The sequence below is a fragment of the Haliaeetus albicilla genome, chromosome 22, assembly GCF_947461875.1.
Source record: "Haliaeetus albicilla chromosome 22, bHalAlb1.1, whole genome shotgun sequence".
Classification (NCBI taxonomy): domain Eukaryota; kingdom Metazoa; phylum Chordata; class Aves; order Accipitriformes; family Accipitridae; genus Haliaeetus; species Haliaeetus albicilla.
Window position 1 is genome coordinate 20154379 of NC_091504.1, and position 27763 is coordinate 20182141.

Here is a 27763-nt window from a genome sequence, read left to right on the forward strand (position 1 = left end):
GGGCCAAGCCCCCCACCCTGAGCCCCCCCTACCCCGTCCCCAGCCGTGCTGGGGGGGGGGGGGGCCCGCATGGCGGCAGGTGACAGTCCCCACCGCCTGCTCCGCGGTGGCATCCCGGCCTCGAGGGCTGGAGCACCGAGCATCCCCCCGGATGGGTGGTCTCGGTGAGGTGGGGGTCACCCCCGCGGCCCCCCCGCTCACAGCCACTGCAGGGAGAAGCCTTGGCTGAGGCTGAGGCCCAGGTCGCTGACGGTGAGAACCTGCGGGAGGAGAGGAGACATTTTGGGGTACAGCCTCGGTCGGGGGGGGGATGTTCCTTTCCCCTACGCAGCTTGGCTGAGCTCCACTCCCCCTGAACGCCGACATGGCAGGAGAGCCACCCCGGAGTCCTCACCCACCTCCTTGGCCACCAACCCTGTGACAAGGGCTAGCAGATGAGGGATGGAGACCCCCAGGACAGGGACCCCCAGACGGGGCCATACCTCATTGTCCAGGTAGGAAAAGGGCTTCTCCTGGCCATTCAGGAGGACCTTGCGGGGTGGCTTCCGCACCCCAAAGATGCTCAGTGTGCCAATGGTGACCTCGGTGGCCTCGGCGCTGGCGTGGAGGACAGTGGAGGTGAAGATATTCTGTGGGAAGGGATGGCGTGAGCTGAAGGTGGCCAGGTGCCATGGGACCCCCCCACCCCTGCCCTCCCCACCGTGTTCCACCTGCGTGACGTTGAACACCAGGTAGGAGTAGCTGCCCCGCTCGAAGGTGTCCAGGCTCTCGCCATCGTCCCAGAAGAGGTCCCCCCACGCGGTGGCACTCTGGGACAAAGCCACGATGAGGCGCAGGGGATTCCCTCGGGTCTCCTCGCTGGTGGTCCCCGGTTTCTGGGGTTCAAAGACAGAGGTGCTGTAGGGTTGCGAGTAGCCAGGGTGGGGGTCCAGGAGCTTGAGGTGCTGGTGGGGACACGCACGCTGTGGACCGACCCCAGGGAGGTGACGGGTGGGCGCTCACCTGGGTGGGCAGGATGGCACCCTCCCGGACATGCAGGTTGAGGTGCTCCAAGGGGGCTGACATCTTCAGCATCTCTCCGCTGCTGTTCACTGAGGAGCCCTGGGCAGGAGGCGAGAGACACGGGTGTGAGGGGGTCAGGGGTATGGTGGGGGGGGCTCGGGCACAGGTCTGGGGAGCAGCCATCCCCACCCTTTCCTCCAACGGGGCTTGCTGGGCTCAGCCACGGCTTCCCACCCGCAGCCCTGAGATGGTCGGGCAGGGGCCGGCTGACCCCCCGGCCGAGTGCCGCAGTGCTCCTCACCGTGTAGAAGTCGTACCACACGCCTCGGGGGAAGTAGCCCGTGACTGAGTCCACCCCAGGCTCCAGCACCGGTGTCACCAGCAGGCTCCGGCCCCACAGGAACTGCCTGTCCAGCCCCAAGGTGGCCACGTCCCGGGGGAACCTGCGGCGGTATGGTGATGCCGCTCAGATCAGCCACTTCTCCGTGATCCAGCCTAAGCATCTCCCCGGCTGCTGGCAGGAATGCTCTTACTCAAAGAACAAGGGCCGGGCGACGGTGTCCCCTTGCAGGTGGGCACGGTGGAAAAGGGTGTAGAGGAAGGGCAGGAGGGAGTAGCGGATCAGCAGCACGTCCTTCATGGCTGTCCTCGCCGCAGGGCTGAACACCGTTGGGTCCTGGGCCTGGGGGAGATGCGGGGAGTCAGCAGCGGCCCCATCCCCAACCCCACCAGGCATCCCCACTGCCCCCGACCTGCATCCCACATCCCGTGACCCGCATCCCACATCCCACCCCTGGGATGCCTCCCGCTGGGCACGCTGCCCTCCACCTTCTCATTCTGGGTGTTGTGGTTGCGAGCAAAGGGGTAGAAGGCGCCGAGCTGCATCCAGCGGGTGCACAGCTCCTCCGAGGTGCTGCCGGAGAAGCCGCAGATGTCCGCCCCGACCAGCGGGATGCTGAAGAGGCTGAAGCTCAGCAGCCCTGAGGGCAGGGAGAGTCAGCAGGGCGCGGGGAGTTTCAGAGATGTCTCTGAACAAGCAGAAAGCTCGATGGAGCTGGGGGTGCTGGTAGGGGGGGGTCTGCGTGCAGCCTGTGCTACCCACCTGGGATGGAGTAATACATGTCCTTCCATTGGCTCCGGTTGTCGCCCAGCCAGTGGCCTGAGTACTGGCCCTGGCTGGGGAAGGTGGAGCGGGAGATGACGAGGGGACGCTTGCCCCGGATCTGGATCAGGGCGCTGGAAAACAACAGGGAGACCTGGGGGCAGTAGGTGAGAGCAGCCTCCCAGGAGTTTGCCTTATCCCACAGCGGTGGAGGGAGAGGTCCAGCCCCATGGCAGCCCTGCGGTGCTGGAGGGTTGGCCTGAGCAGTACAGGGAAGGCTCAGCACCAGGACCGGCTTCACCCACCCATCCCTCCCTGAACAATGTCATGTCCCCTCCTCTGCTGGGTTATTCCCATCCTGGAGGCTGTGAGCAGCCAGAGCATCTCCCCTTTGGGTCAGGTACTCAAATCGCCATCGTTTCCCTACACAGCCCCGAGCAGCAGGATTCTGTCCCATCCCATCCCCAGGCCAGCGGGAAGCGGGATGCTCAGGTACCTCGCCGTGGCTTTGGCTTCCATCAGCCCGTAGAGGTTGTGGAGGTTGTAGTGCACCGAGGCTTTCTGCTTCGCCGAGGCACACACCGTCTTTGCGAAGAGGGAATCGCCCAGCACGGCTGCCAGGAGGGAGAGCCCCTGTTGGCACGCGGTGGTGGTGGGGTGCAGGGGACACGGACCCCCCCCCAGGCTCACTGGCTCTGGGTCAGCCCTCCCACACGCAGGAGTCAGCTATCGCTGCCAGCCCAGCACTGAAAGCTCATGCAGACGGTCGCATCCTGCACCCTGACATGGCTCCGGCAAGCGTGCAAGGCTTGGGCATAGATACCGCCATACACAAGTAGGGATGGAGGCAATGTCTCTTAAAACCGATTTTCCCCCATCACACTCGGTTGCCAGTGATCTCAAAGCACACCGTACCTACCAGCACCTCCTTGTATTTCATCTCCCTTCCTACCTGGGGTGTAGGGTGGGCTGTCGAGCTCTCCTGGGGGGCAGCCGTCTTCAGACCCATCCATGAAGTTGGATGGTTCATTCATGTCCTAAGCAAATTGTGGAGCAATTTCAAGGGGGAGGTTTTAGGGATTAGACCTGGAAAAGCTGTAGTTGAGGGACAGACGGTCCTGCTAGGACACACGCTGGGTGCAAGCCCAGTGGCTGGCAGGGAGTGACCCGTGGGAAAGGAGGCACTTACGATCCAGAGGCCATCGAAGGGCACATGGGCATGGAAGTGCTGCAGGTTCTCCAGCCACCACTGGTGCGTGTCTGGGTTGGAGAAGTCTGCAAAGGCAGTGAAGCCGGGCCAGACCTGTGGGGACACCACAAAGCCACGGGTTTAGTAAGCCAGTGATTTGCGGGGGGCCACCACACGGAGTGGGGTACCACAGGGGTGTGAGCATGCTGAAGGACCAAGGGTGAAACAGGCAATAAACCAGACGATAAACCCAGGCCAACTGCTTCGAGTCCTGAGTCCTGCACGTACAGCATCCCTCCTGCCACCATGGTACCTGGGAGCACGGGGGTGCTGAGCACTCCCTCACAGCCCAGTGGGCAGTGGCAGCTGATGGAGCGGCCACTCTGCCTCCGCTTGCACAAGCCCTGACACCTCCTAGCCCAGGGCTCGTCAGGGAAGAGCTGTGATTTGTCCATGCTTTGCCTCACTCCAGGAACTTTAGCCAATACATTTTTCTCCATGTTTTCAGGCTACATCAAAAGCCCCCTTCGTGTAGGTACCAAAGGAGAGCTGGTGGGAGCAAACAGCCGGAGGGGGACTAACTAGGAGGGAACCACCGCGGAGCAGATCCAGAGGCGCGTGTCCATCGCAGACAACCTCCCATCACCCCAGAAACAGGAAGGGAGAGAAATCAGATGACCGCCCTTGGGCAGCACTGCCGACTCCGTTAAGCTCATATGACTTCCACGGGCTCCTCCGCTGGGGCAGGAGCTGGCTCCCCGGGGTCGGTGGAGACGCCGGGAGGTGACACGCAGGGCTGAGGGCTGAGTCAGGCTCTGGCAATCATCCTGGAGATGTCCCTCGGCCACTTGGCCTTCCCTTCAGCGCGAGGGATGAAATCCTAGCCCTGCTATTGCACAACCCTGCGGGGCCGGGATTTGGCCCCAGAGCTCCTCACCTGCCCAATGAGCGGCTGCCCTTGGGTGGTGTTGAGGAACAAGCCCCGTCTCAAGCCTTCATCGAAAGGCCAGTAGGAACCGCGAGGATTGGTGCTGCTGATGCCGGGATCCTGGGGACGGAGCAGAGAGTTAGCGCCATTCCTGGCAGACCGTGGCCCCTTCCCCCTGCCAGACCGGTGTGATTCAGAGAAGAGGACAACCCAGACAGGGTTAGCCAGAGCCCACACACGGCGGCTGTTTCCCCCAAGGGGAACAGAAACTTGCTTCAACACTTCCAGGCATGTTTTCTAAAATGCCACTTCTGCAAGTCCCCAGGACCTGTTAGGGCGTTTTGGGGAGGGGGGGACAAATAAAAGAAATCTTGTACTTATGCAAGAAACATCGGGTCATGGATGGGCTTGGGCTACAACAGGGAGTTCAATGGGCAGGGAGCCTGACCTTTCCCTCCCCAGGACCCCCTAGTCCCCACCGCCCCCAGCAAGCAGAACCCGCACCCCCTTTCCTTGCAGAGGGAAGAAGGGAGATCACAGCCGAGTCACGAGATCTCAGCACTCGTGGGGATGTGGGGGCATTCGAGCTGACCACCCACAGGTTAAACAGCCTGACGCACAGTTCCTCCATTCTTTCACCCACGGGGGAGAGGGGCATCCCTGTACTCCCACAGCAGATAGGAGCACAGCACGAGGACCTGGCCTGTGTCTCCATGGTCCCTGCATTAGGGGGATTTCCAGTGGCAGTTTACGGTGCCCAGCACTGGGGACCAGCCTCAGATAAAAATCCCCAGGGCTGGGGATTATCAGCTGGGACCATGAGCATCCCTTATGCTTCTGTCTTACAGCCCAGCTCTGCAGCAAAGACAGCACAGGAGGAGAGGAGGGGGAGTACCAAGATCATAACGTAGCGCTGCCTGTGTTTGTGGAGGTCTTCCACCAGCGAGGGGAGGGAGGCAAATTTCTGGGGATCGAAGGTGAAGTCGCGGTACCCGTCCATGTAATCGATGTCATTCCACTGTGCATCCTGCGGGACAGAGGCTCAGGGATGGGTGACGGAGCCCGGACCCGACCTCCACGGGTCTGAGGGGTTACCTGGGGGATCTGGTAGTTCCTCATGGCTCTCACGGTCTGCCACGTCTCGTTGCTGGATCCGTAGCCCCAGCGGCAGAGGTGGAAGCCGAGCGCCCAGAGCGGTGGCATGGCCGGGAAGCCTGCAGCGGGAGGACGAGAGCATGGATGGGGTGTCCCAAGATGACAGCGGCATCTCAAAAGGATGGGGAGAGGGGGAAAGGAGGTGATTGCTGACCCATGATGTACTGGGAGGGCTGGGGATAGGGTGGCTGGGGACCGCTGACCCCTCCCCAGGTGGGAGGGTTGGGGATGGGGATGAAGCTGGGGTGAGACAGGGGTGGGGGCACGAGGAAGGTGCCTGCAGATGGCCATGCTGGGGTGCGGGCACTTACCTATCACCTGCTGGTACTGCTGGATGACCATGTTGGGATCAGGCCCCAGGAAGATGTAAAAATCCAGCACCCCCCCGATGGTCCTCCAGGTCAGGCCTGGAGCAGGCTGCAGGACCACCTCTTGGGCAGAGGGAGGGGGAGGAAAGAGAAAAAGACAGTGACAACTGGGGAGCAACCCCCAGACCCCGACCCCCACGGTGGGGACCAGGCAGCACCACAGGCGACGCTCAGCCTCTGGCAGGGGAATGGAGAAATCCCTGCTTTGTGCTCAGTGAATGCTGAACGGGCATCTGGAGGCTTAAATCATCACAGCCCAGGGAGATCGCTGGTTCACGCAGGGAGAGAGCTTGCTATCCTAAAAATTTGTTCTTCAAGCCCAGAGCTGCACCGTTCTCCCAGCTTCCACTTAAAGACCAAGCACATGCAGGGCTTTCCTTCACATCCTCCCCCCAAATCCCCTCCTAAGTGAATCAAGAGCTACTTGTACAAGCAAGCGTGTGGGAGCAAGGGCTTTCCTGGGAAGGGCTTTTCACATGAACGAGACCTTGAACCTCAGCTCAGGTGGTTGCATCTCCCGCCAGCTGCTCCTCGGGAGCATCGCTGCCATAAAGCCAAGCGCAGCTGGAGCTACGAGAGCCCCGGTGCGCGCAGCATCATCCCAGCTGGCTGCAAGCAGCGGCTGCTGGGAGTAGACGGGTGGTCGCCGGTGCCATCCCTGACACGGCAGGAGCCCGCGGGAGCTGACACGTTATCAGCTGGCACACACGGGCGCATCCCACGGCCGCAGCCGGCGCGGCACAGCTGGGAAGAGCGCGGGCGGCAGACGGCATCCCCGGCTGCGCCCCAGCCGTGCCATGCCGCTGGGCCTGGGGGCAAGGCCGTTTTGGGTGGAGGGAGAACGGGCACGGACCCACCCGCGAGGGACCTGCTTTTCCGATGGCAACTCAGCAGCTGGGCGTGTGGTTAAACTGCTCGGCAGTTGCTAAAGAGCCTCGCTGTAGCCAGGAAACAGATGGCTATGCTTAATAACAGAGCCATCAAACCACATCTTTCCCTTTTACAGCTTCCTCTCGCCCCAAGTTCCCGAACCAGCCGCTCCGGCTGCTCCCATCTGTCCCCACCTGCCAGGTCCTCCTCCAGGGACAAGCTGGCCCGGGGTCCCCCGGGACACCTACCCATCGCGTTGCTGTTGAGGAGGAAAACCCCGTGAGCATCTCCACCCTCCTCCATCACCAGGTAGAAGGGGTGAGCGCCGTACAGGTTGAACGATTCCTGTAAAAAGGAGGTGCCGGGTGAGAGAGCAGCTCCCAGGCAAAGCGGGAGAGCCCCTGCGTCACTGGGGGTGAATAAATAGCCCCGAGTTGCATCTGCTGCCACCACCTAACCAGGCATCTGTCACTCCCCATGGGGGACGAGGTGAGGGATGAGGATGGTTTCGGAGCTGGTGCTGAAGGCCATGGGAGGCTGCTTCTTCCTCGCAGCTCGGGGGTTGCTACTGAGCTGGGCTGGGCGAGGGAGAAACCTCCTGCCTTGCCGCAACCTGTTGCACGAGCAGCAGGGTGGAGCGGAAAACAGCCGGGGCCCTCGGAGCGCCAAGAGCATTTTGCAATTGCTCTGAAATCCTCCCTGGCACGTATCTGCCTGTCGGCCTCGACCACCCCCTGCCTCTCCCGGTTCTGCTGCCCACCACCCCCCTGCCATGTTTTCCCAAGGCTTGTCCAATGCACTGGAGAGCGGTACCCCTGTCCTTGCCCCCTGCACCCCTACGGGGAGCGAGGAGATGGTACCGTGGGAGAGACGTCGCGGGCCCACAGCGTGAGGGTGCTCCAGTCCAGGCTGTGCAGGAGGGTGCCACGGTGCTCCCCCAGCCCGTAGAGGAACTTGGACGGGAGCAACGTGGATATCTGGAGAAACTGGTCAGCGAAGATCAAGGGGGCCACGGTGGTGTTGAGCCTGCCGGGGTGACACCGAGGAAGAGAGAAGGTCAAGAGGGGATGCTGGGATCCATTGGGATCCATTTGCCCATCAACAATTTATCCCTTGCCTTTCGAAGCATCCCAAGGGCCAGTGCAGCAGTGTATGTCCCACCCCGCATCCAGCCCCAACACCTTGGCCCAGGCCAGGCAGCAAATTTGGGTCCGGCCGGACACGAGGCACAAACCAGCCTGACCCAGCGTGGCACAGCCTTGCCTTTGACACCAGAAGTTTCCACCCAGGTTATTATTAACCACTGAGGCGATACGGCAGTGGGGTTTCTCAGCCTGTCGTTGCTGATAAGCAGCTCCCAAGTAAAGGAGGACCACAGGCACCAGCAAACAGGAAGGAGGAGGAAAGGATGGGATCCCGAAACACCCTGACCATATATGAACTGGCCTTTGGTGCTAACGGCAAAGCCGTGGAGGTGACCGAGAGCCGCGCAGCAAAGCCACCTGCAGTCGTTATCCCAAAAAAGCCTGGAGCCATGGGTGTTCCCACACCTTGGACAGCCAGGGAAACCCAAAAGCAGGGTCAAATAGGCAAAGCCACAACTCTTCGGTGGCCCTTTCCCCAAGTCACCAGGTCCCTTATTGGTGACATGCTGGGGACCTGCACAATGTTTGGCTGCTGTAGGACCTGGCAAGGAATTAGGGCACTGGGAGGTTTATGGAGAGGTGTTGATCCCATCCAGACCTGCCACGGCCACAGCAAGCGTGTGGCCAGCCCATGAGGCCAGGAAGCCATGTGCTGCCACATCCTCACGTGAGCACCACTGGAAGGACGAAGGTGAAGAGCAATTATTGCCTGGAGATCCTGCAGCGTGCTTTTTCCTAATGAAAAACCTCTGGAGAGTGTTCTGGAGCCTGCCTAGGGTGGGATGAGCTTCTCCCTTCTCCCCACCCACCACAGGATGCAGAGGAGGTGGGTTCTTACAGCACTGTCCCCGTCGCCTTGCGCCGCAGCAGCACCCCAAAGGGATTTCGGGAGAAGTCCAGGCTGTAGATGGGGTTTTCTGCTCTCTTCATCACTGGGGGAACCTCGAGGGGAACCTCGTACCGTGGGTTGGCTGCATCCGTTATCTGCAAAAGGGAGAAAACATGCTTTAACAACCAGCAAAGCAAGAGGACAAAGGGCTGGAGATGCTCATTGGCCACATACAGCCATGCCTGGAGCACAGTAGCTTCCAGACTCAGTCTGAGCAGGGGACAGTCACCAATAAAGGGGAGATGGAGCGTGCAGGGGTGCAGGAGCGCAGTCACAACCTCTGGAGGGCAGCCAGCGGGAAGCTCACCTTGATGTGCAGCCGCGTGTCTGTCTCAAACTCCACATCCAGCCTCAGCATCTCGATGTCCCGGGGGTAATAGGCCTTTTCCCTCCGCACCAGCAACCCCACCATGCCCAGTGCCGTCTGGTTGAGGCTCTCCAGGGTGTAGCTGGGGAAGTCAGGGGGGTAGAAGCACCAGGGCACCCCCTGCTTGCTCCCCGCTGGCAGGGGGCTCTCAATGAAGCAGCACCCCCGGCTTTCGCAGAGCTCCTGGGTCACCACCACGTGCCGCTCCGGGTAGCAGTCAAAGCGGTGGCTTTCGGGTATCAGGAGACATTTGGGGGGTGGCGTGGGTCCGGGCCAGCCCCCCGATACTTGCCGCAGCACCCAGACGGTGACAGTGCTCAGCAGCACAGCGGCCACCAGCAGCCCGCTGCCCACCCACCACGGGGCCAGCTTCCCACGGCCGGCAGGCGTCGGGACGGACCCTTCCTCCTCCACCCAGCACGCCGCCGGCTGCGGCACCGCCGTTGTCAGCTTCTGGTACGACTTCATCGTCCTGGTGCTGGAGTGAGGGGGAGATGGAGGCAGGCGTGAAGGAGTTGGAGGGGGAGAGCTCGCCCAAGTCTCCAGGACGGTTTCCCCGCTCCCGACACCCGCGGTTCAGGCAGAGGCTGCCCGCCTCTGTCCACCCCGGCACCCTGCATCGTGATGTCTGCGCCCTCGGCTAAGGTGCACGTGGCAAACTCGGCAAAGGATGGCTTTGCCAGGGTTGGGTGGTCCTGACCTTGCCGGCGCGCGGGGAGACGCTGCCACACGACTCTCCGCCAGCCCCAGGGGACAAAGTGCTATCGGCCTGAACCCCACCTGCTCTCGTGGGGTAGCAGAGCGGCCGCTCAAGGAGTTTTTTCCCGGGTCTGAATTTACGGGCTGCAGTGTTTCTGGAAGCTGCAAGCAAAACCGAGCTCCCTCTGCCCACTGGAAGGGAGCCGCGGTGCCGGGAGCTGCGGCTCCGAGGTGTGGAGCGTCCTCTGCTCTGAGCATCCTCTGCTGTCGCCCAAAGCCCTGAGTCAGAGGTTTTAGCCCCGGGGAGGGCTGAGCAAGGGAATATGCCGTCAGTCTTTGCCTCCCACTGATAAAATCTGATTTTAACAAGCTCTCAGGCAAACATCTCCCGGACTGTAAGCGAAGGAGACCCCCATGCTCCTGCTGAGTGTGAGGAGCAATCTCAGCACCTTAAATAAGAGACACAACTTTGTTCTCTCCGTCTCCTGCCCAAGCCATAGGCAGTCAGACCCCGCTCGCCTCCGCCCTGCAATCTGCAAAAGCTCAGCAAAACAGCTCTCCCCCAAAAGCAGATTTTATTCCCCGGCAGCCCTCCCCCAGCTCCGGCACCGAAATGGCTCAACATGCCAGGGCCTGGCTCCCGAGCCACCCCTGAGAAGCAGCGCCTTGCCCCACGCAGCACCTCAGCCTTATGCAATCGCCGGTCGCTTCCCCACGCGTGGGTGGCTTCAGGGTGGCTGCAGCCACCCGCCGTGGCCGACGAGCACCGTCGCGCCCGGCGTGCGAACCCCGAGGGACCTCGGCATGCCACCAGCCCATGCACCCATGCTCATGCCAAGCCGCCCCGCGATGTCACCCTGCAGTGGTGGCATTTGGGGGGGGGAGACGGACAGCAGCCAGGGGGGTCCCCAGCCCGGCACGGAGAGGCATCGCATCCCAGGACCCCCCCCTGCCAGGCCTGCTTGGGCCCCACTCCGGCCATGCCAGGCGCTTACATACACATGTCTCCTCTTGACATTGTGGCTGCGGGCAGGCAGGCAGCAGGCAGCAGGCAGGCAGGGCTCCCAGCCGCTGCAGCTCTGCCTGCTTCACCGTAAAAACCCTACAAGACGCCCGGCTCCTACCGCTCCTCTCTAGTAGCTGCGCCTCCACACACACCTCTCCGGAGACTTCTCAGCAGCTCGCTCCTCTGGTTTGTGTGGTTTGTATTTTTTTTTTTTAATGTATGTATCTACACTCAATCCTGTTCGAAAGCCCCGAGGTGGAGAATATGAGAGATCAGTGATTTTTTAGATTTTTTCCCAGCCTGGATGCATGCAGGGTCTCAAACCCCGGAGTATTAATGCCTCTGCTCCTCTTTTAGGGTGAGAGCACTTTACCCAAAGCAGCGTTGAAGAGGTGCCTGTGCTGAGTCCTGCACCGTGGCTTCAGGGAATCATGATGCCAGATGTGTTTTGAGCACACAGCAGGTGGGCTAGACCCACAAAACCCCACACTTCCCAAAACCAAGCCCTTTTTCCACCCAGGTTTTCACCAGAGGTCCTTTCTCCCATGCACTCCTGTTCATCTGGTTAACAAGTGTATATAATTGCACGCTCGCCTGCCCAGGCTTTCTCACTCTCGGGGGACTGGAGAGGTGCTCGTTGTTTACTACTGAAGGCCACTGCAGTCTAAAGGTCAGCAGCAAAGGACAACAGACCTTTGGAGCAGAGTTGCTTTCCCCAAGAAATGAAAACAAAAAGTAAGAGCTGTTGTGAATAGGACAATTCACCCAGAATTTCAGGTGACACAGCCCCCCCGCCCCACACCATATGCAATCTGTCAAACCCATGCTGTTGCAAAGACAAGGGAAAATACCTTAATTCTAGTGAGCCCCATGCATGGGGCTGTCATCACGGAGGGTGAGACCCCCCCACCCAGGACGCAGCCACTCCATCCCTCCTGCCCTTGGGGACCACCGTCTTGTGGATGTCTCAGGGAGAAACCTTGGATGATGCAGGGTGGCTCCGGCCACTGATTATACCACCCAGCGAGGGCATGGGGGCAGGTGGCCATTCTGAGGACATCGGTGGCCCCAAGGGTCCCACCATGAGCACCCCTCTCCTTGCTTGTCTTGGCTCCCTGAGCCACTAGAACTCCCCCCAGGACGTAACAGAGATCTGGAGACAAACCTCAGACGCATCAGTGAGCACCACGGGGATGACAAATCTGCATTCCAGCCCAAGCTCACCCCGTCCCAGTGCCTGGGACAGGTTTTCAACCAGTGCCTGCAAATCTGGGAGTGGTGAAGGCCAGCGCTGTTGCAGCCACATTGGGTGGCAGCTTCTTGCCATCACCGGGGAGCTTTAACCAACCTCATTAGCTCAGTTCCAAAAAAAAAAAAAAAAGTGTTTCTTAACAGCAGGGAGGTGCATCTGTCCAAACCCCGCTTCAGCCAGGGCTCCCTCCGGCTGCATGGACCCGTGGGTCTGTGCCAGGCGTGAGGCACCCCACGTTTTGCAGCTCATGTTGTGCAAAGGGAGCAGTGGAAGATGGGATCTTACTCAAAGCCTCGACTATGGCCCTTAGATCTGCTCCGAGGGTATTTGGCCCCGAGGCTGGAAAGCACAAATTGCATGGGGCTAACACAGGGTTTCTAATATAGTTACGAACATGAAAAAATCAAAGGGAGCCCAGTTTCGATGGCGGCAGTCGGTTTTGGTCAACCACCAGTGTTATTACATTTTTTGGGATCCATTTTCCTCATTGTTGGATGCTCCCGGTGTCTGAAACACCGCTCATGCCATTGGGGTCAGGGCGTTGTGTTAGCAGCTCTCGCAATTGCACAAGGGAAGAGCAACGATTGGGTTCAGGATCTGGCCCTGGGGCAGAATTTGGCCCCGCTGCGGTGCTCAGGGGGCTCCAGGGCCCGGCAGTGCCTGGGCAAAGGCCGGTCCGGTGCCCGGTGGTGGAGGCCAAGCCCTGCCCGGTGGTGGAGGCCAAGCCCTGCCAGCGGCCGCCTCACGGACCCCGGGGACCAAAACAGGCCCCTGAGCACCCCAGAGACCCTCATGGTGCCCAGTCCCCGTTCCCCCCCGGCCGCCTGCCCCGACCCACTGCAAACCCACCCACGCGTGAGAGTGCAAAACCCCACGGCCACGCCGCGCCCCCCCTCCACCGGGGCTGGCCGGGGCAAGCGGGAGCTTTCGGAGCGCACGGAGCCGGGGAGAAACCAGGGGGAGAAACCGGGGCGCGGTGCCCGGCGCTGCGCACCCCGAAGCGGAGTGGGTGGGTGGGTCGGGGGGCGGCTACGTGACGCCAGCGCCGAGGCCCCGCCCCTCCTTCCCCGCGCCGTTCTTCCCCGCGCCCTTCCCCATGAATGAACCTCGCGCGGGCGTGGCCGAGCCAGGGGTTTGACGCGTCGCCGGCGGGGCGGGGCCGGGGATGGGTGACGCGCTGCCCGTGACGCGCCATGCCGGAAGCGGCGGGGGCGCTGGTTGGTCGGCGGCGCGGCGGGGGGGAGGGGGGGCCGCCCCGCGCTTGTTGTTGTCCGCGGGACTCGCTGGCAGGGAGGGAGGGAGCCGCGCAGCGCCCCCCGCCGCCGCCGCCCCCCCCCCCCCCCGCCGCCGCCGCCGCTGCTGCTGCTGCTGCCGCCGCCGCTCCCCCCGCCCCGGGCGCGCGCGCGCGCTCCCGCCGGCACGCAGGTGAGGAGCCGCCCGGGCGCGGCGGGGCGGGGGGGGGGGGTGGTGGTGGTGGTGGTGGGTGGGTTGGGGGGAGGTGGCCGCCCGCCCGCTGCCACCGATTAGGAAAGGGAGGGGGGAAAGGAGCGAGGGGGGGGAGAAGCGTCTCGGTTCGGTCCGGTTGGGGTCCGGTTGGGCGCGGGTGGGGCGGGTGAGGTAAAAGTGCTGAGTCACCACCGCGCCGGGCACGTGGTGCCGCCGCCGCCCCTCGCACCGGGCCGGGCCGAGCCGGGCCGGGAGGCGCGCACGTGGGTTCCCGGGGGGGCGGCGGCGGCGATCGCTCCGCGTTAAGGGAGCGGGGGCGGACCGGGGGTCGGGGGGGGTCAGGCAGAGCGCGCTGCCCGCGGCTGCCGAACGGTCCCGAAACTCCCGGGGAGCCGCCGTGGGGGGGGGGCGGCCCCGCGGTCACACCTTCCCCCGCCGCCCCAACCCCAGCGTCGCTCAATCACCCGCGGGACGGGACCGGCGGCTCCCCCCGCACCCCCGGGGTCCCCTCGGGGAGGAGCCGGCGGGCTTCCCTCCGGGTGATGTTTTCCTCTCTTTTGTTGTTATTTTTATTTTTCTGTGTCCCCCCCCCTTCACCTCCCCTCCCCAAGGATGAGCGCGCTGCCTCTGCCTTTGAATGGTTCTTAAAATACATGTGAGGAAACCTGTTGTGACGCCGCGCGTTCCGCCGTCTAAAAATAGCTGCTTTTGTAGTAACGGAGGGAACCGGGGCGAAGCCGGTGCCGGGCAGCGTGGTGGCGGCCTCGGTGAGCCGCCCCCCCCCCAACCCCCCCCCCCCATCCCGTTATCGGGCTGGAGCAGCCGGTCCTGGTGGGAAACGCCGGTCCCGGTCAGATGGGCTGGTGGGGGGGTTCAGGGGTGTGGGTTTTATCTCCCCCCAGCACTGCTGCTTTTTTGGGTTGAGGCCGGGGGGGGGGGCGGGGGGAGAGGTGTGTGGTGTGTTGGGGCCGGTCCTGGTGGTTGTGGGGAGGGTTGTGTGTGCTGGGGGGGGGGTTAGGCCCTGAAAATGGGGTGCCTCGGGGGGGGACACACATGCTGTCTGGGAGCGGGTGCTGCCGTGTGACTTGTGAGGTGGGCGCGGGACGGTTTGGGGATGTAGTCAGAAATGGGGTGGGTGGGGGGAACCTCTTCTGAGCTCCCTGCCAAGGCACTGGCGTGAACTGGGGAACCATTCAGGCTGTGAGCGAGGGGAACCGAGATCTCCGAACTCTCACAGCGCGTTTGAGAGAGAGACCTCCTTCCTCCTCCTCTTCCTCAGGCTGAGAGCCCGCTCCCTTCCCTCGTGGGCTGCTCCGTGGAGGATTTATTTTACAGGTTCTGCTGAAAGCAGGCCATGAGGTCTCAAATTAGGAACGAGCCCCCTTTGGGCAAAGTTGTTACAGAAAAGGGAAAGGCCTCCATTTTTGCTTTCACCTGGCCGCCCCCTCCTTCACCAGCGCTAGTCCTAAAGCTGAGCTGGGACTGCAGAGGGCAGGGGGGGGAACCAGTAAAAGGAAAGTGTTCCCCCGGAAAGCTGCGCGCCTTTTTCTTGCACTTTCAGTCTTTATAAGCCCTGTCCGTCGAGAAGCACAGCCCTGCGCCCCAGCCCGGCACGTTGCGCTGTGGTGCTGTCAGGGTTTTAGCACCAAAGGAATTTACCTTGTGATTTTTCTCACGGATGAAACGGGCACGCGTTCCTCCGCTTTTTTTTTCCCCCTCTTCTTCCGTGTGTACGCGGTGCTGCCTGCGGAGAAGCCTTCCTCGTGCAGTCACTTCCTAGAGGTGATGGACGCCACGGTTGCCCAATGGCAGCACTCAGGGCTGCGCGGCACCGGAGTTAACTCTGGTCATAACCGGCGGAGGTGCCGGACGATGGTCCGGCAGCAACAGGGCAATTGCCGCAAGATTGGGGCGTACAGGCGTTCTCGCCGTCAGGACGCCCTGCTCGCCGTCTGCGAGCTCTGAGCTTGTCGGGGCTTTGCACCTCAGTTGCGTTAAATGTTCCTGGCTGTGTTACGCCAGGCTCGTACCCTGCTTCGCAAGTGTTTCTGAACCAGAGGCAGAAATTTGTTAGCTTTTTTTTTTTTTTTTTTTTTTTTTTGCTTGCCTGTCAAGGACAGCGTGCTTTGTCATGTTTTATGTCATTACTGCGCCGTCGCCCATCTCGGCAATCTGTTGCGGCAAGGAGTTCAGTACTGCTGTGTGCCTCCTGAAAGGGAAAAATACAGATCAGCTCGATACACTCTTCTTTCCATCAACATTGGAAGATGATTAATGGCGTGGAATGCGCTGCAGAACTTGGTATTGAAAATCTCTAGCTGTGTGAGATGTTTGGGAAGCGAAGAAAGGACAGCTGGGAGCGCTGGCCCCTGCGGCAGTCAGGGTTTGTGGGATAAGCTCGCTCGCTGATCATTTTTGTAAACATCCAGCTGTGAAATACTTGAGCAGTGCTAGCACTTTCAATTATCAGGAAGTTTCAGGCTCAGCACCCTGTAGAGATGAACGACAGTTTCCACTTCTGTCTGAGCTATTGTTTCAGGCTATCTTCAAACTCGGGCAGAGAGGCTTCCAAGCATGAAGCAAGCACAAGCGATGCAGTGCTCTGTGACCGTCAACACAAGAACTGAGGAGGAAAAGGCAGTAATGAGAGCAATTACCCTGCCACTAAACTCTTGAGCGGAGGGACGGGTTGCGTAGCAAATCCCGCTGCTTTGCAATATTGCAGGACCCTGAATAGCGATGCCGTTATGTTCCATTATTAGCAGTTGGAGAAGACATCCAACTCGACGGCTGGCACGTGGGGTCAGGAGCAGCGAAGTTAGGAATCCCAATCCCAGCTCTGTCCCAGGATCCGGCTGTGCATCCGAGCAAGTTATTTGTTGCTCGGTGGCTCAGCTCGGCTGTCCGGGGGGAACTCGTCTCTGGGCTAGTGATGCTGAGGCGTAATTCTGGTGTGGCTCTGTCACCGCGTTTTATAAGCGCGTGATGGGAAATGTGCTGTATGCTTGTCAGTACCGGGGCTGGCTGCCGCGTACCTTTCCTCTTCAGCCACCTCCACCATGAAGTTTCTGAGGTGACACGCAAGCGTACCCTCCTGGTACTCCCTATCCTCTGCTCCCTAACCACAGGCTTTCTGCAGCATCTGAGTAGGTTGTTTACCAAACCACTGAAGACTGTCTGATCCATGTCCAGGCTTCCCCAGAGAGTGCCTCAGAGAGCTGTGTCCTGGCAGCTCTCAAATGCGCTCTGAAGGTTCCTGAATCTCCTCTTTACTGCTGGATGCTGGTTCCGATCCATAAGGGAAATGGAAAGCTGGCCAGCTGGGCGAGGGCTGTGTGGAGCTCCTCTAGAACAGTAAACAGTGACTCACCCCCTCCTTGTGTCTTCTCTCTCTTCATGTCAAGTATATTGCCTCGCATATGCTTCTACTCTCTGATTCACACCATCAGGCCGTCCCTCCCCGCTCTCATTACAAATGAGTGACAAGCGTCAGTCTGCTTTACAGGATGTGTGAAGATTGTCAGAGCAGGAGAATGGCTTTTTGAATGATGGGGAGGGGGATGGTGCTCTGCCTACCATGCTGCAATGTGCTGGAAATCCGTGTCATGCCTCCGAGCGGCAGAAGCACGGCGACGAAGATTTAAGCATCTGTAGTTCCCTTCACCTGTCAGCTCAGATGTTATCCTTGGTAGGCACATCCATTTGGCTAGCGCTCTGGAGCTGGGAATAACTTGCGGATAAATGAGGAATTTAACTAAAACAGCTGCCTGGGAATTAAATCGCCGCATTTGGGAATGAGTAGAGTATTCCCTGCGTAACCGTCGGTGCTGAATTGAGACGCAGTGGCAGAGATCCCCATCGCTGCCTGAACCTTACGCTGTTTTTCTGCCCTCTGGAAGTTGTCGCTGGCCTGGCTGACGGTGAGGGTTGCATGTTTTCAGTTTGCTGTACGTGTCTGAGGATGAAAGCTAAACACCAGCAGGGCTGTCTGCCAGGCACTCATGTTCTGGCTAGGGTTGTCTTTCAGTGTAGAAAGAGTTTTTTAAAATTCAAGTTCATCTGCAGTTGCCGGGTGTCGGCAGTGACTTTATAGTAATTCCTTAACGCGTAACGCACTTTGAAAGCCCTGTAGCGTGGAAAGTCTGAAATCTCATTCTGGCATGTTTTCTTTCTTAATTGCAAACCTTGTGTGGAAAGCGAGCTCTGTCCTACCTCTGCCCAAGTCACGCTTTCTGTCGTCTTCCCCTTTCAAAGCAAAGGGAACTGGGGTCTCTACATGGTCTAAGTTGAGACCAGCAGGCTTGGGATGTCAGCTGGAGACCTCCGGGTTTTTGGGAGGATGCTGCAAGAGGCATAGGAGTTGTCTGAGAGAGGGAGAGGGTGTTGGCAAGAGCTGTCAATGGGTAACTATTGCAGAATTACAAGGGCTCTTTATGTAACCCACAGTCAAAACACTTGCTTTAAGTACAAGCGTGGAGCTGCACTGGAAAAGCCTTTGCCCCTTACAGTTGGTGTATTACTACTCGCCGCTTTATTTATGTAGCGTTCAAAGTGTGTCGTACCGCTTACAGACTAGAGATGTAATGCGGTCCTTGTTCCAAAAAGCTGGGCTCCTAATTTTAGACGTGATGCAGCAAACGCAATTAAGAAAAGAAGGGCAGGAATAGGGTAAAGACTAAAAGGGTTCTAATAATCAAATCGCAGGCAGGGTCCCAGAAGACCCCTGCGCAGCATGTTTAGGGAACGCTGCTGGGTGTGACACGTTTGCGGGATGGTTTACGATTTTGTTGCGGGGTTTTGCCTCCTAACTGTGGGAGATGCCACGCTGATTTTAGTTGCTTGTTGTTGGTCGCTAAATAGTCCCAAATAATCCTGATGGGAAGGATTATGTAGGCGGAGAGATGGAGATGGAGCCCAAGGCCCTGGAGGACTGTTGGTGAGGATTGCGAGTGGTGTTGTATGGGTTTCGAGCGGAGCCTGGACCACACCTGTGGGTTCACCTGGCGCGGAGATAAGACTTGCCCTGGCACTTGTGCCTGCGTGCGAGACTTGAGCCTATTGGAGTGTTCCTACTTGCACTACCAAATCCTGCCCTTAGGGTCGGGGCAGACCCCAATTTCCCACCCTTGTTGGAAGGGGGCCCGGCATCACCATTCCTGGCGGTGCTCTGAACCTCCTTGCTCATCTCTGTGCCGGTGGCGGCTCTGGCCCATCAGCCCCGGTGCAATCGGGGGGGATGCCGGCCCGTCTCGGGGGGATGCCGGCCCATCCAGGGCGCTTTGGCGTGCGGGGAGAGACCGCCGTGCGGCACGAGACCCCGTACCGAGCACGAGGGCATCCGCCGAGGAACGCGCGGGGTAAGGAGACGTCGCTTTGGCGGCACGGAACGTGCGAAAGGTGACGAGATGGGGTTTTGTCGCGCCGAGCCGGAGCATCGCTGGGGGTGGCTGGCGTGCCGACCCCCGCCGGCGGCAATCTCACCCCTCGGCTCTTGTTTTCCACGATATTTTACGTTTCTTTCCGTCTCCGCGCGGCCAAGCGGCCCTCTTCAGTTTTTCCATCGGCCCGGCGTGGAAAGCGCTTTGAAGACGCGCTGGGTGAGGATCAAAAGGGCTTTTTGTGTAACGGGTGGGTGTGACGGGGCCTGTCGTCGGCCTCCCCCTCCTTTTTGACTTTCCTTTTCCGGTTTTTTAGCGGCGCGGAGTGCCGCCAGCGGGACGGCACAGCGTGCCCCTTTCCTTGTAGGGACGGGGGCAGCGAGGGAGGGGGATGCTGAGGGAAAGGAAGAGTATTTTTTTTTTTTTTTCTCTGATGCTGTGGGAATGCGAGCTCTCAAAACTCTGTAAACAGCTGGTGACTCACTGCATAACTATGGCACCAACTGCCTGCGCGGCCCGCGGCGTTCTGCGTCTGCAGGGAGGGGGCTGCCGGCCGTTTCCTTTACGCCCTGCCAGCGCCTCGGCTCTCCTGAACTCGCCGGGACCGTTTGGCCGAGAGACGAGGAGCTTTTTCCTTCCTTTTCCCTTCCTCCTCCTCCGTCCTAGCGCCTACAGGTCTGCGCCTCCAGCCTGGAGGTAGGGGGGCGGGCGGCGAAACGGCGGGGGCAAAAAAAAAAAAAAGGCGATGGATGGCGAAAAGGGGCAACGTTGGCGTCCGAAGAGGCTCCGGCGTTCGTGGGAGATCCTGCCGGCGGTCGGCCCTCGTGTAAAACTCGCAGCCCGGCAGCGGCCGGAGGTCGGGCCCGTTCCCCGTCCCTCAGGGCTGGGGGTCGGGGTTTGGTCCCCTGTCCCGTGCCCGGTCCGCTCCGGAGGTCCCGGTGAGGCTGGGGCCGGTGGAGGTGTGCCCAGGGTAGGGTTGGGTGCTGGAGGCAGAGGAGGGAAGGACTCGGTGATGCTCTAGAAAACGCGGCGCACACCAGTTGCTGTAAGCGGTCCATTCATCACGGAGCATCTTGGCTGGTGCGCGGTGCGGCTGTCCTTGTCCCTCCTCCAGACATGGAGAGCTGTGCTGTCTCGGGCTTAAAAATAGAGGAGGTGCCTAAGTACACTCCCTAATATCTAGGATAGTATCTCGCAGCTTTGCATTTATGGGATTTTTTTTTTTTTTCTTCTCCCCCCTGCTCTTCATCTCGATTTTTTTACGTAAGTCGTGTGATGATGAGGTGTCTCGAATGTTAAAATTCAAGTGACAGCAGCGCGGGCTGAGCCAGCACCTTCACCCACACGGCTCCCACTGGTCCCTGCACCCCACCTTTGCACCCCCCCCCAAATCCTGCCACCCCCTGTTTGCAGATATGAATGAGTTTGTTTACTCTCCGACGACCTCGTGATGTCTTTGCACAGACATGACCTGAAGTCATTATTGCTTTTGGGCTTCTCTGTTTCCATGACGACTGTCTCCGGGTTGGCTACTTTCCCAAGGTCACCATGGCAACTATCAGAAGGGAATCATGCTTGGGATGCTTTGGCAGGATTTTTCATGAATGATTAGGATGTGTGACACGATGCAGACGTGGAAATGGGGAGGGTTTGGGCTGGGCTGGCGGAGGGGGGGGGTGGAAAGAGATTGAGGACTCCCGCCAGACAGGCTGCGCGCTCTGCGGTGCCGCTGGGTGCGCAACCCTCGAAGCTGCCGTGCGTCTTGGGGGGGGGGGGGAGAACCGGTGCCTCGCGCCCTCCCCGCTGGGGGAGCGATAGGCAGAGGCTGTGATGGTGGCACGACTGCGGTCGCCTCTCTCGCGGTAAGGTACCCGTCACCGCGGGGTGAAGGTTTTGGATGGGAGGTGCGGGCAGGTGGATTTTTTTTTTCTGCGAGGCGCTGATCGAAGGGGTGTAGTCGCCGGCTAAGGTGAGAGCGAAGGGCAGCGTCTGGGCGAGGGGATGGTCTCTCTTGTCTGTGGACATGCCTCCACGTCGCTAGAAATACCAGGTGGGTCGGCTCTCGCAGCCTGGGGCCGAGAGGATGGGGAAGCAACAGTCTTGGTGCATTGGGAGAGGTGAACTCCTGCCTTGCTTTGTTGTCAGGGGGCTTTTGTTTCTGTTGTTTGGGTTTTCTGGTAGCATCTCCTTTGGGTGGGGACGCCACTGAAAGCAGGTTACACACCAGGCAGCTTCTTCCTGGGTTGCTGATTCAATTTCCAGCCGGGTTAATAATAATCAAAATAAGAACGAAGGGAGTTGTTGTCTTGTGGCTTTTCAGTGCCTTTTATGAGCGGAGGTAACTCTTAATTCAGTCCCTAATAGGCCATTCTGAGCGTCTGGAATTCCTCCGGAGGGAGGTGAGCTAGTGACTGGGCCTGGGAGGCCGCGCTCCGCGCTCCCCTTGAGAAGGGGTGACGGATCGCAAGGCAGCGTACGCTGGTTAGCCTAACTGTTGTTTACAGGCGGGAGCTGGTGTCCTCTCCTCCCCCTCCCTGCCTTGTCTTCCCTGCTTAATCTTAGTGTGGTTAATAGCAAAACACGAGGTCTTTGTGTTAAAAAGCAATGCGCTTGTCAACGCGGATTTCTCTTTCTCGTATCTGAATGGGGTAAACTGAGTCCGTCCCGCCGTCTGGTTATTTTCTTTAATGGTGGATGAGTTGGGGGTCTGGCCCACGTGTTGGGTGTCTTCTTTGTACCTTCACCTCTGAGATTATCGTAACCTGAAAATCTTGTTTTGTTTTTCCAGTTGCAATTTCTGAGCACTTTTGTCCGGAAGACTGTGCTCAGGTTATGACGACTAATCCCAAACCGAACAAGGCATTAAAGGTAGGGAAGAAGGCTGAGCGGGCAACGCTGGGTGGCAGGGGAGGCTGTCGCAGAACCGCGCTCCATGCGACATCAGTTGTACTTGACTGTTCTTTTTCATTCTGAGAGACTCTTAGAAATGGGTGCCAACGCAATTTCCCACTGTCTACAGGAAAGGTTAAGGTAGAAGAATACCGGCAATACCCAGAAAGAAGTCTAAAGTCTCTGGGATGGGGTGGAGGCTAGCGTATTCCAGTTGCTATCCAAGAGACTTTTGACCATAGCGGGTATTGGCAGCATCCTGAAACCAGTGTTCCCAGGCCCGTCAGTGAAGTACTGCTCTCAGGGCTGGGAGGCACTGGGGAAGGAATGTGTTCAGCTGGTGTTTCTCAGATCCATGAGACGGTAAATGCCTCGGACATACCAGCTTGGTGGGCAGTCTGCACATGGGTTGTGCGCGCATTGTCACAGTTTCTTTCCAGTGTCTTAGCTTGTCATTCCAGATGTCCTGCAGTCTCTGAAGAGACGAAAGGATGATGTCTTAAAGGTTTTGGACTTGATGATCTTAAAGGTCTTTTCCAACCTAAATGATTCTATGATTCTGAAAGTAATTGTGGCAGCAAACCTGCTTGAGAAAAAAGCACAAGGCCGTGGTGTCTTTCTCATATAATTTCAGTCTCTGGCCTGTGCGCCAGGAAAACCAAATCAGGCTGTGGTCCTTGAAGGCAAGCAGGCTTGGTTTTGTTCACTGCTTGTATGAGCAGTCTTCAATGAAAAGCCACAAAATGCCGAATTAAACCCTGCATACAAGTAGCTATTTTGTTTTTGAGATGCCGCACTGGTGTCCCAGCATAATGCCGGGGAAAGGTGTCATCTTTAGCATTTGGTATGAATTCTGGGTCCTGACAAAGGAACATGAAGGGCTTCAGTCTGCTTTACATTTATCTCTAAAAATCTCACTGTTCAGTTCATACTGGCTGTGTAAGGCTCACTGCTTTCTCTGACTTAAGAGGGTTACCCAAACCCAGATGACAGCAGTGCTCGGATCTCTGCCATGTTTTGCCCTGATGTTTTAGTGGAGCATGTGTTCTCTGCAGTGCTTCAGGGGTGTTTTCCAGGTAGCGGTGTGACATTGCTGAGGGGTGGCCTGTCTCTTTTCGCTGTCCAGAACCTCTGTTCCCATAGGGTTGCTGCTACCCCTGTGCTGTTGGTATTTGCAGGTAAAGGAGGAGTCAGGAGAGAATGCCCCAGTGCTGAGTGATGATGAACTCGTGTCAATGTCCGTACGGGAGCTGAACCAGCACCTGAGGGGTCTCACCAAAGAGGAGGTCATCCGTCTGAAGCAGCGGAGGCGCACGCTGAAGAACCGGGGCTACGCTGCCAGCTGCCGCATCAAGCGTGTGACTCAGAAAGAGGAGCTAGAGAGGCAGCGGGTTGAGCTGCAGCAAGAGGTGGAGAAGCTGGCCAGAGAAAACAGCAGCATGAAGCTAGAGCTGGACGCCTTGCGCTCCAAGTACGAAGCACTCCAGACCTTTGCTCGTACTGTGGCGCGAGGGCCTATTACCCCGACCAAAGTTGCCACCACCAGTGTCATCACCATTGTGAAATCAGCCGAAATCTCATCCAGTTCTGTGCCGTTTTCAGCAGCATCCTAGTGTCCTCGGTGGGGGGAACTAGCAGCCTTTCAGAGGGGAGGGGAAAAGGCTCTTATGCATTGTTCCGGAGTCCTTGGTCACGTCAAGAATTGGCATTTTAACAATTCTCTTCCAAAAGCGCAAAATATAGAGAGAAAAAAAAAAAAAAAGAAAAAAACCCCCAAATCTACAAAGGGAACTTAACTGGCTGCTTCTATCTGGACTCGGTGGCTCCATCAACCTCTCGTGTCCAGGATTTGAGCTCTGTATGCAGTACAAATTGCAAGATCTGCTTCCTTCTTTCCCCTGCCTCCCCAAACCCCTCTCAGCTGTGGGCAACTTTCCAGCTGAGAGAAGATACCTGAGGAGCCTCCGGAGTCTTCGTGAATGATGCTCAAGAGCCAGGAAACAGACGGACCGTAGAAATCATCATGTGAGATGAACGTATGGAAAAAAGAGTTTCCTCTAGTGGCATCCTACTCCCTGTAAGAAGGGTCTCCCCTACCTTCCCCGCTTCCATCTGATATTACGAGGGCAGGGATATAGGCTTTTTGGATTAGATTTCATCCTGCTATGAGTGGATGGGAGCGGGAGGACGATGGAGACTAATGCTTGGGTCTGACCACACCTGTTAGGAATAACCTTTTGTTTTCAATCCATGCTGTTAAAATATGGAAAAATATATATTTTACATATTTTAATATGCCCCATTACCTGTGTGGCCTATAAAAACTACATTGCAGCCTCCTTTATTCCAAGCCCAAGTTTCCCGATAGCTCCTTCCCTAAGGTGTGCCTGTGAATTGGGTATATTTATGCAGTTTATTTCTTCCAAATGATCCGCAGTCTTGAAGTAGCAGCTTTTTTTTTTTCTGGATTCCCTGAAGCTTAAGGGAAGGAGGCACAGTAAATGCTGTGAAGAGCTGTGCGATGGGGAGGAGAAGGGGAGATGAGGAGGAAAAATGCTGCAAGTATTACCAGGTGGGGGCAGAGCTGGCTGCGAGACGGTGGGGCAGTTCTGCCGGGATCAGCACTATGAGAAGGGGTTTGTGCAGAGTATTTCAGAAAGATGATTTTAAAGCACTGAAGTGTAACTAGAGGGCAATAGCGTTCAGACGGGAGGAGAGAAGTTATAGAGCCTCCTCTTTGGCAAAAGCGTTGGTAGGTTAGCAATGGACATCCCAGCTGGAGAGCTGGGCTTACCAGTCTTTGATGACTAGAGAAGGGCTATGGGGAGGTCGGATGGGAGCTGGAAGAGTCTTTTCCTCTCCATGGCATGTCAGGCGCTGAAGTTGGGATCCAAAGAGTACAGTGAACAATCCTTAGTGTTCAGACAACCTGTGTGAATGTGACCCTGAAACTTGACGCTTTCTCTTGGGAATGGCTGAATTATCCTGAGAGGCGCATGGAGCGCAGGATGGAAAATGGGTGTGTGTGTAGGGGATGGAAGATTTGGGATCGAGAAGTAGTTCGTATGGCTCTGAGCAATGGTTTGGGAGGGATTTCTGGCTTGGCAATGGGCAGGAGGTGGGAAGCTGAAAGGAGAGATTCTGCTGTTGCGCAGCAGCGCTGAAAAGACGAATGTTTCCAGGTCACTGTAAAAAAAAAAAAAAAATAGCTATGTTGGTGTTTGTGTGTTTTGTTGTTGTTTTTTTTTTCTTTTTGAAGTAGGAAAGAAAAGGGACTGTGAGTTTTGCAGGGCAGGTCAGAGACTTGTGGAACGGACGATGCCTGTTGTCACGCAGGTGAGAAGAGAATGAGATTGCTGAAGTTTAAGATGAGGAGAAGAGCTTAGAGGATTTGGGCTCCAGAACAGAAAACAAAGATCACGGAGAACTCACGAGTGTTTTGGACTGAAAGAGAATAAGCGAGTGCCACCGTTGTTGCAAAGGGGACAGTGAACTGGCATCTGACACCCAGTATAATTTGTTGTTTGAGGCTTTGTCTTGCCTTGAATGGCAGTAAGTTTGTAGAAATTTAGTGAAGCCCAACTTGTCTTTGGAAGAAGTTGTTAGCTTGCTTTTCCTTTTTTTTTCACCTTGTCATCGGAGTCTCTGGATTTCCCAGGAGGGTCCTTTGTGAAATAGGTTAATGAAAAGAGAAACCTCAGACTTGGTTCTCGTTCAGTCCTCAACATCGACATCCGTGACCTTACTGAGCCAGAAAGGGTGTAAGTAAGTGAAACGCTTCCTGAAGGCTCGTTACCCCTGCCAGATCCACATGTTATGGAGGGGAGCAGGGAGTTTCCTTCAAGTGATTTTCCAACACGTAGAGTTTGGATGACACTTAGCGTTACCTCATTTCTCCTCCACTCCCTCCCTATCTCCGAACAGGCAGATCGATGTCCTGTGTATCAGTACCAGTTATTGACTCCCACAGCAGAAGCTGAGGAAGAGAAAGATGTTACTGTCATTTCCTGGTCCTCTCATGTTCTCCAGCTCACAGACATTGGAAACTTTCCCAGACCTTACAGGTGCCTCCGAAAACAGGCAAAATGGAGACTCCTGGCACTGTTGGGGCTTTAAATGAAAACTTTAATGAAAAAGGCCAGTTGACTTGAAAATGCCCAAATGCTTCCAGTCTTTAAAACAGCTCCAGAGCTCCATAACATTCCTGGCTAGATAGGAACACCCTCTGGCTGCCCTTGACCCCCCGCAGGGTAAATCAAACCAGTCGCACCAAGGGGGATGGAGGTCGAACTTTGTTCCGTGGGGTCTTCTTGCTGTTGGAATGAGTTGAGAAACATATCTTTACGTGGCACTTCCCTTGTGGCCAAGTATTTCTTTTTTTCCAGTTCTTGGAAGGGTGCCAAAGGCTTGTCCAAGTGATTGCTAGTTTAGTGCTGGTAGGCACTTAAATCTCTGGTCACTCGATAAAGAACAAGAGGCCTGGGTGTTGTTAAAGCTGTTGATACCATAGCCATGGTAGGTAATCCATATTGGATATCCATAAGGACCACGTGGAAATATTTAAAGAGAGAGAAATATATATATAAATATATAATTATATACATTTTATCGTACAGATTTTTCGTAAAAAAAAAAAAATAATTTTTTTTCCAAGTTTGATACTGTAAATCTTTATTAAAACAAATTGCCAGTCCAGGGCTCCCTGGGTGGTGACCTGGAGGGGAATGAAATGTCCTGGCTAAACTTCCACAGAGGGATCAGAATTGCAAGGTAACGTGGAGGGAGGAATGACCCGAAAGCTGTTGACCGCATTGGAGACCCAGCTCCTCCACCCTCCACCCTGGAGGGCCCTCCAGCTTGGGGTTGTCGCATTGCATTCCTCTGGGGTTCGGCTTGTTTCTGTTGGTTTTTTTTTTTGGTTTGGTTTTTTTTTTTTTTTTCTGTTTTGTTTTGTTTTTTTCTCTCCGTCCTGCACTTGCAAGCCTGACACCCAGGGCGAGCGCCGCTGCCTGCGGAGTTGCTCCGGCAGCGCTCCCCCGCAGCCGTACCTCTCGCTTGTCTCTTTGCTGCAGTAGTTTGGATGCCGGGGCTCCCTTCTCTGCCCCTCTTAATTTGTTCCCCCCCCTGCCCCGCTGAGGAGCCGGGGGGGCTCTGGATTTGAGTGCTGAGATCCTCTCCCCTGGGCCTGGCCTTTCTTCGGTTGCTCCCCATCCGCAGTGTGACGTGGGGAACCGCGGGCTGGGTGGGAGGCAGGAGAAGACGAAAGCGTTGGGCAGGGACCGGGAGGGACATCTCTGTTCTTGTAGACGTGTTTGCTGTGCTCTCCGTTGGGAGCGGGGAACCTTTCCCTCCAGGGCAGCTCCAGATCCTTTTGAAGCAAGTCAGCGTCTCTGCTCTTGCCCAACTCTACCGTCTGCCCGGAGGAGACCGCAAAGCGCAAGCTTAGAGACCTGGGTGACACCGCAGCAGCTCCGGGGACGGCCGGGGAGGGGACGAGGGTGAGCCGATGCGGAGGCGAGCTGTGGCGGGGCTGGGCGCGATGCCACGGGGAGCGCGGAGCGGTCAGGCCACCGGACGGCTCAGACCCGGGGAGGAGGAGGTGGTGGCATTTTTTTTCTCTCTCGAATCATTTAAACTTCATTGTCATGATTGTTTTTATTTAAAAAAAAAGAAAAAAAAAAAGAAACGAAACAAAAATGAAAAACTTTTGTAACGTGGATTTGTTTTCCTTCGTCTGTATTTCAGTCTGCTGGGGTGTTTCCGTAGATGGTGGATACTTGCTTTCATTTTTTTAATGATAGAAGTCTTCTGTTTTAAGTTGTTTTTTATCACCAGCTCATTCTATCCTCTGTGGTTACTCAGTAATTTCATTTCAATATTTATTTTTGTGCTGCTTTTTTATTATAAAATAAATTATTGATATACCAAGCAATGTGGATTCCTGTTTGTAAGGCGAATAGCCCTCTGTATGTGTCCATTACTTTCTCTTGACAGCCACAACGTAATTTATTGCTGTAAATTTAGCTGCAGTGACTGGTTTTTTTGTACCTTTCCAATAAAGCATTTTCTGGTTTCAGA

The 27763-nt window shown here is 57.2% G+C and overlaps 2 protein-coding genes across 7 annotated transcripts; one reads left to right on the forward strand and one right to left on the reverse strand.

Moving 5' to 3' along the window:
* Positions 1-28: 28 nt before the first annotated feature.
* LOC104321054 (lysosomal alpha-glucosidase-like) lies at positions 29-15284 on the reverse strand. Of its 3 annotated transcripts, none has more exons than XM_069810248.1 (20): positions 15078-15284; positions 8956-9493; positions 8598-8743; positions 7475-7640; positions 6863-6959; positions 5688-5807; positions 5317-5435; positions 5117-5248; positions 4231-4341; positions 3294-3407; positions 3057-3141; positions 2601-2718; positions 2105-2238; positions 1831-1982; positions 1536-1684; positions 1304-1445; positions 1003-1101; positions 711-875; positions 483-629; positions 29-260 (listed from the first exon to the last, which is right to left on the reverse strand). In XM_069810248.1, the coding sequence occupies exons 2-20, from the start codon at positions 9481-9483 to the stop codon at positions 198-200; spliced, it is 2787 nt and encodes a 928-aa protein (XP_069666349.1). In that variant the 5' UTR covers positions 9484-9493; positions 15078-15284; the 3' UTR covers positions 29-197. The 3 variants fall into 3 exon arrangements, with proteins under 3 accessions (XP_069666349.1, XP_069666348.1, XP_069666347.1); XM_069810247.1 differs by lacking the exon at positions 15078-15284 and adding an exon at positions 10714-10824; XM_069810246.1 differs by lacking the exon at positions 15078-15284 and adding an exon at positions 10710-10803.
* On the forward strand, positions 13260-27763 carry MAFK (MAF bZIP transcription factor K). 4 transcript variants are annotated; one of them, XM_069810250.1, is made up of 3 exons: positions 13260-13397; positions 21585-21664; positions 22864-27763. In XM_069810250.1, the coding sequence occupies exons 2-3, from the start codon at positions 21629-21631 to the stop codon at positions 23296-23298; spliced, it is 471 nt and encodes a 156-aa protein (XP_069666351.1). In that variant the 5' UTR covers positions 13260-13397; positions 21585-21628; the 3' UTR covers positions 23299-27763. The 4 variants fall into 4 exon arrangements, with proteins under 4 accessions (XP_069666351.1, XP_069666354.1, XP_069666353.1 ...); XM_069810253.1 differs by lacking the exon at positions 13260-13397 and adding an exon at positions 19308-19471; XM_069810252.1 differs by lacking the exon at positions 13260-13397 and adding an exon at positions 19309-19492.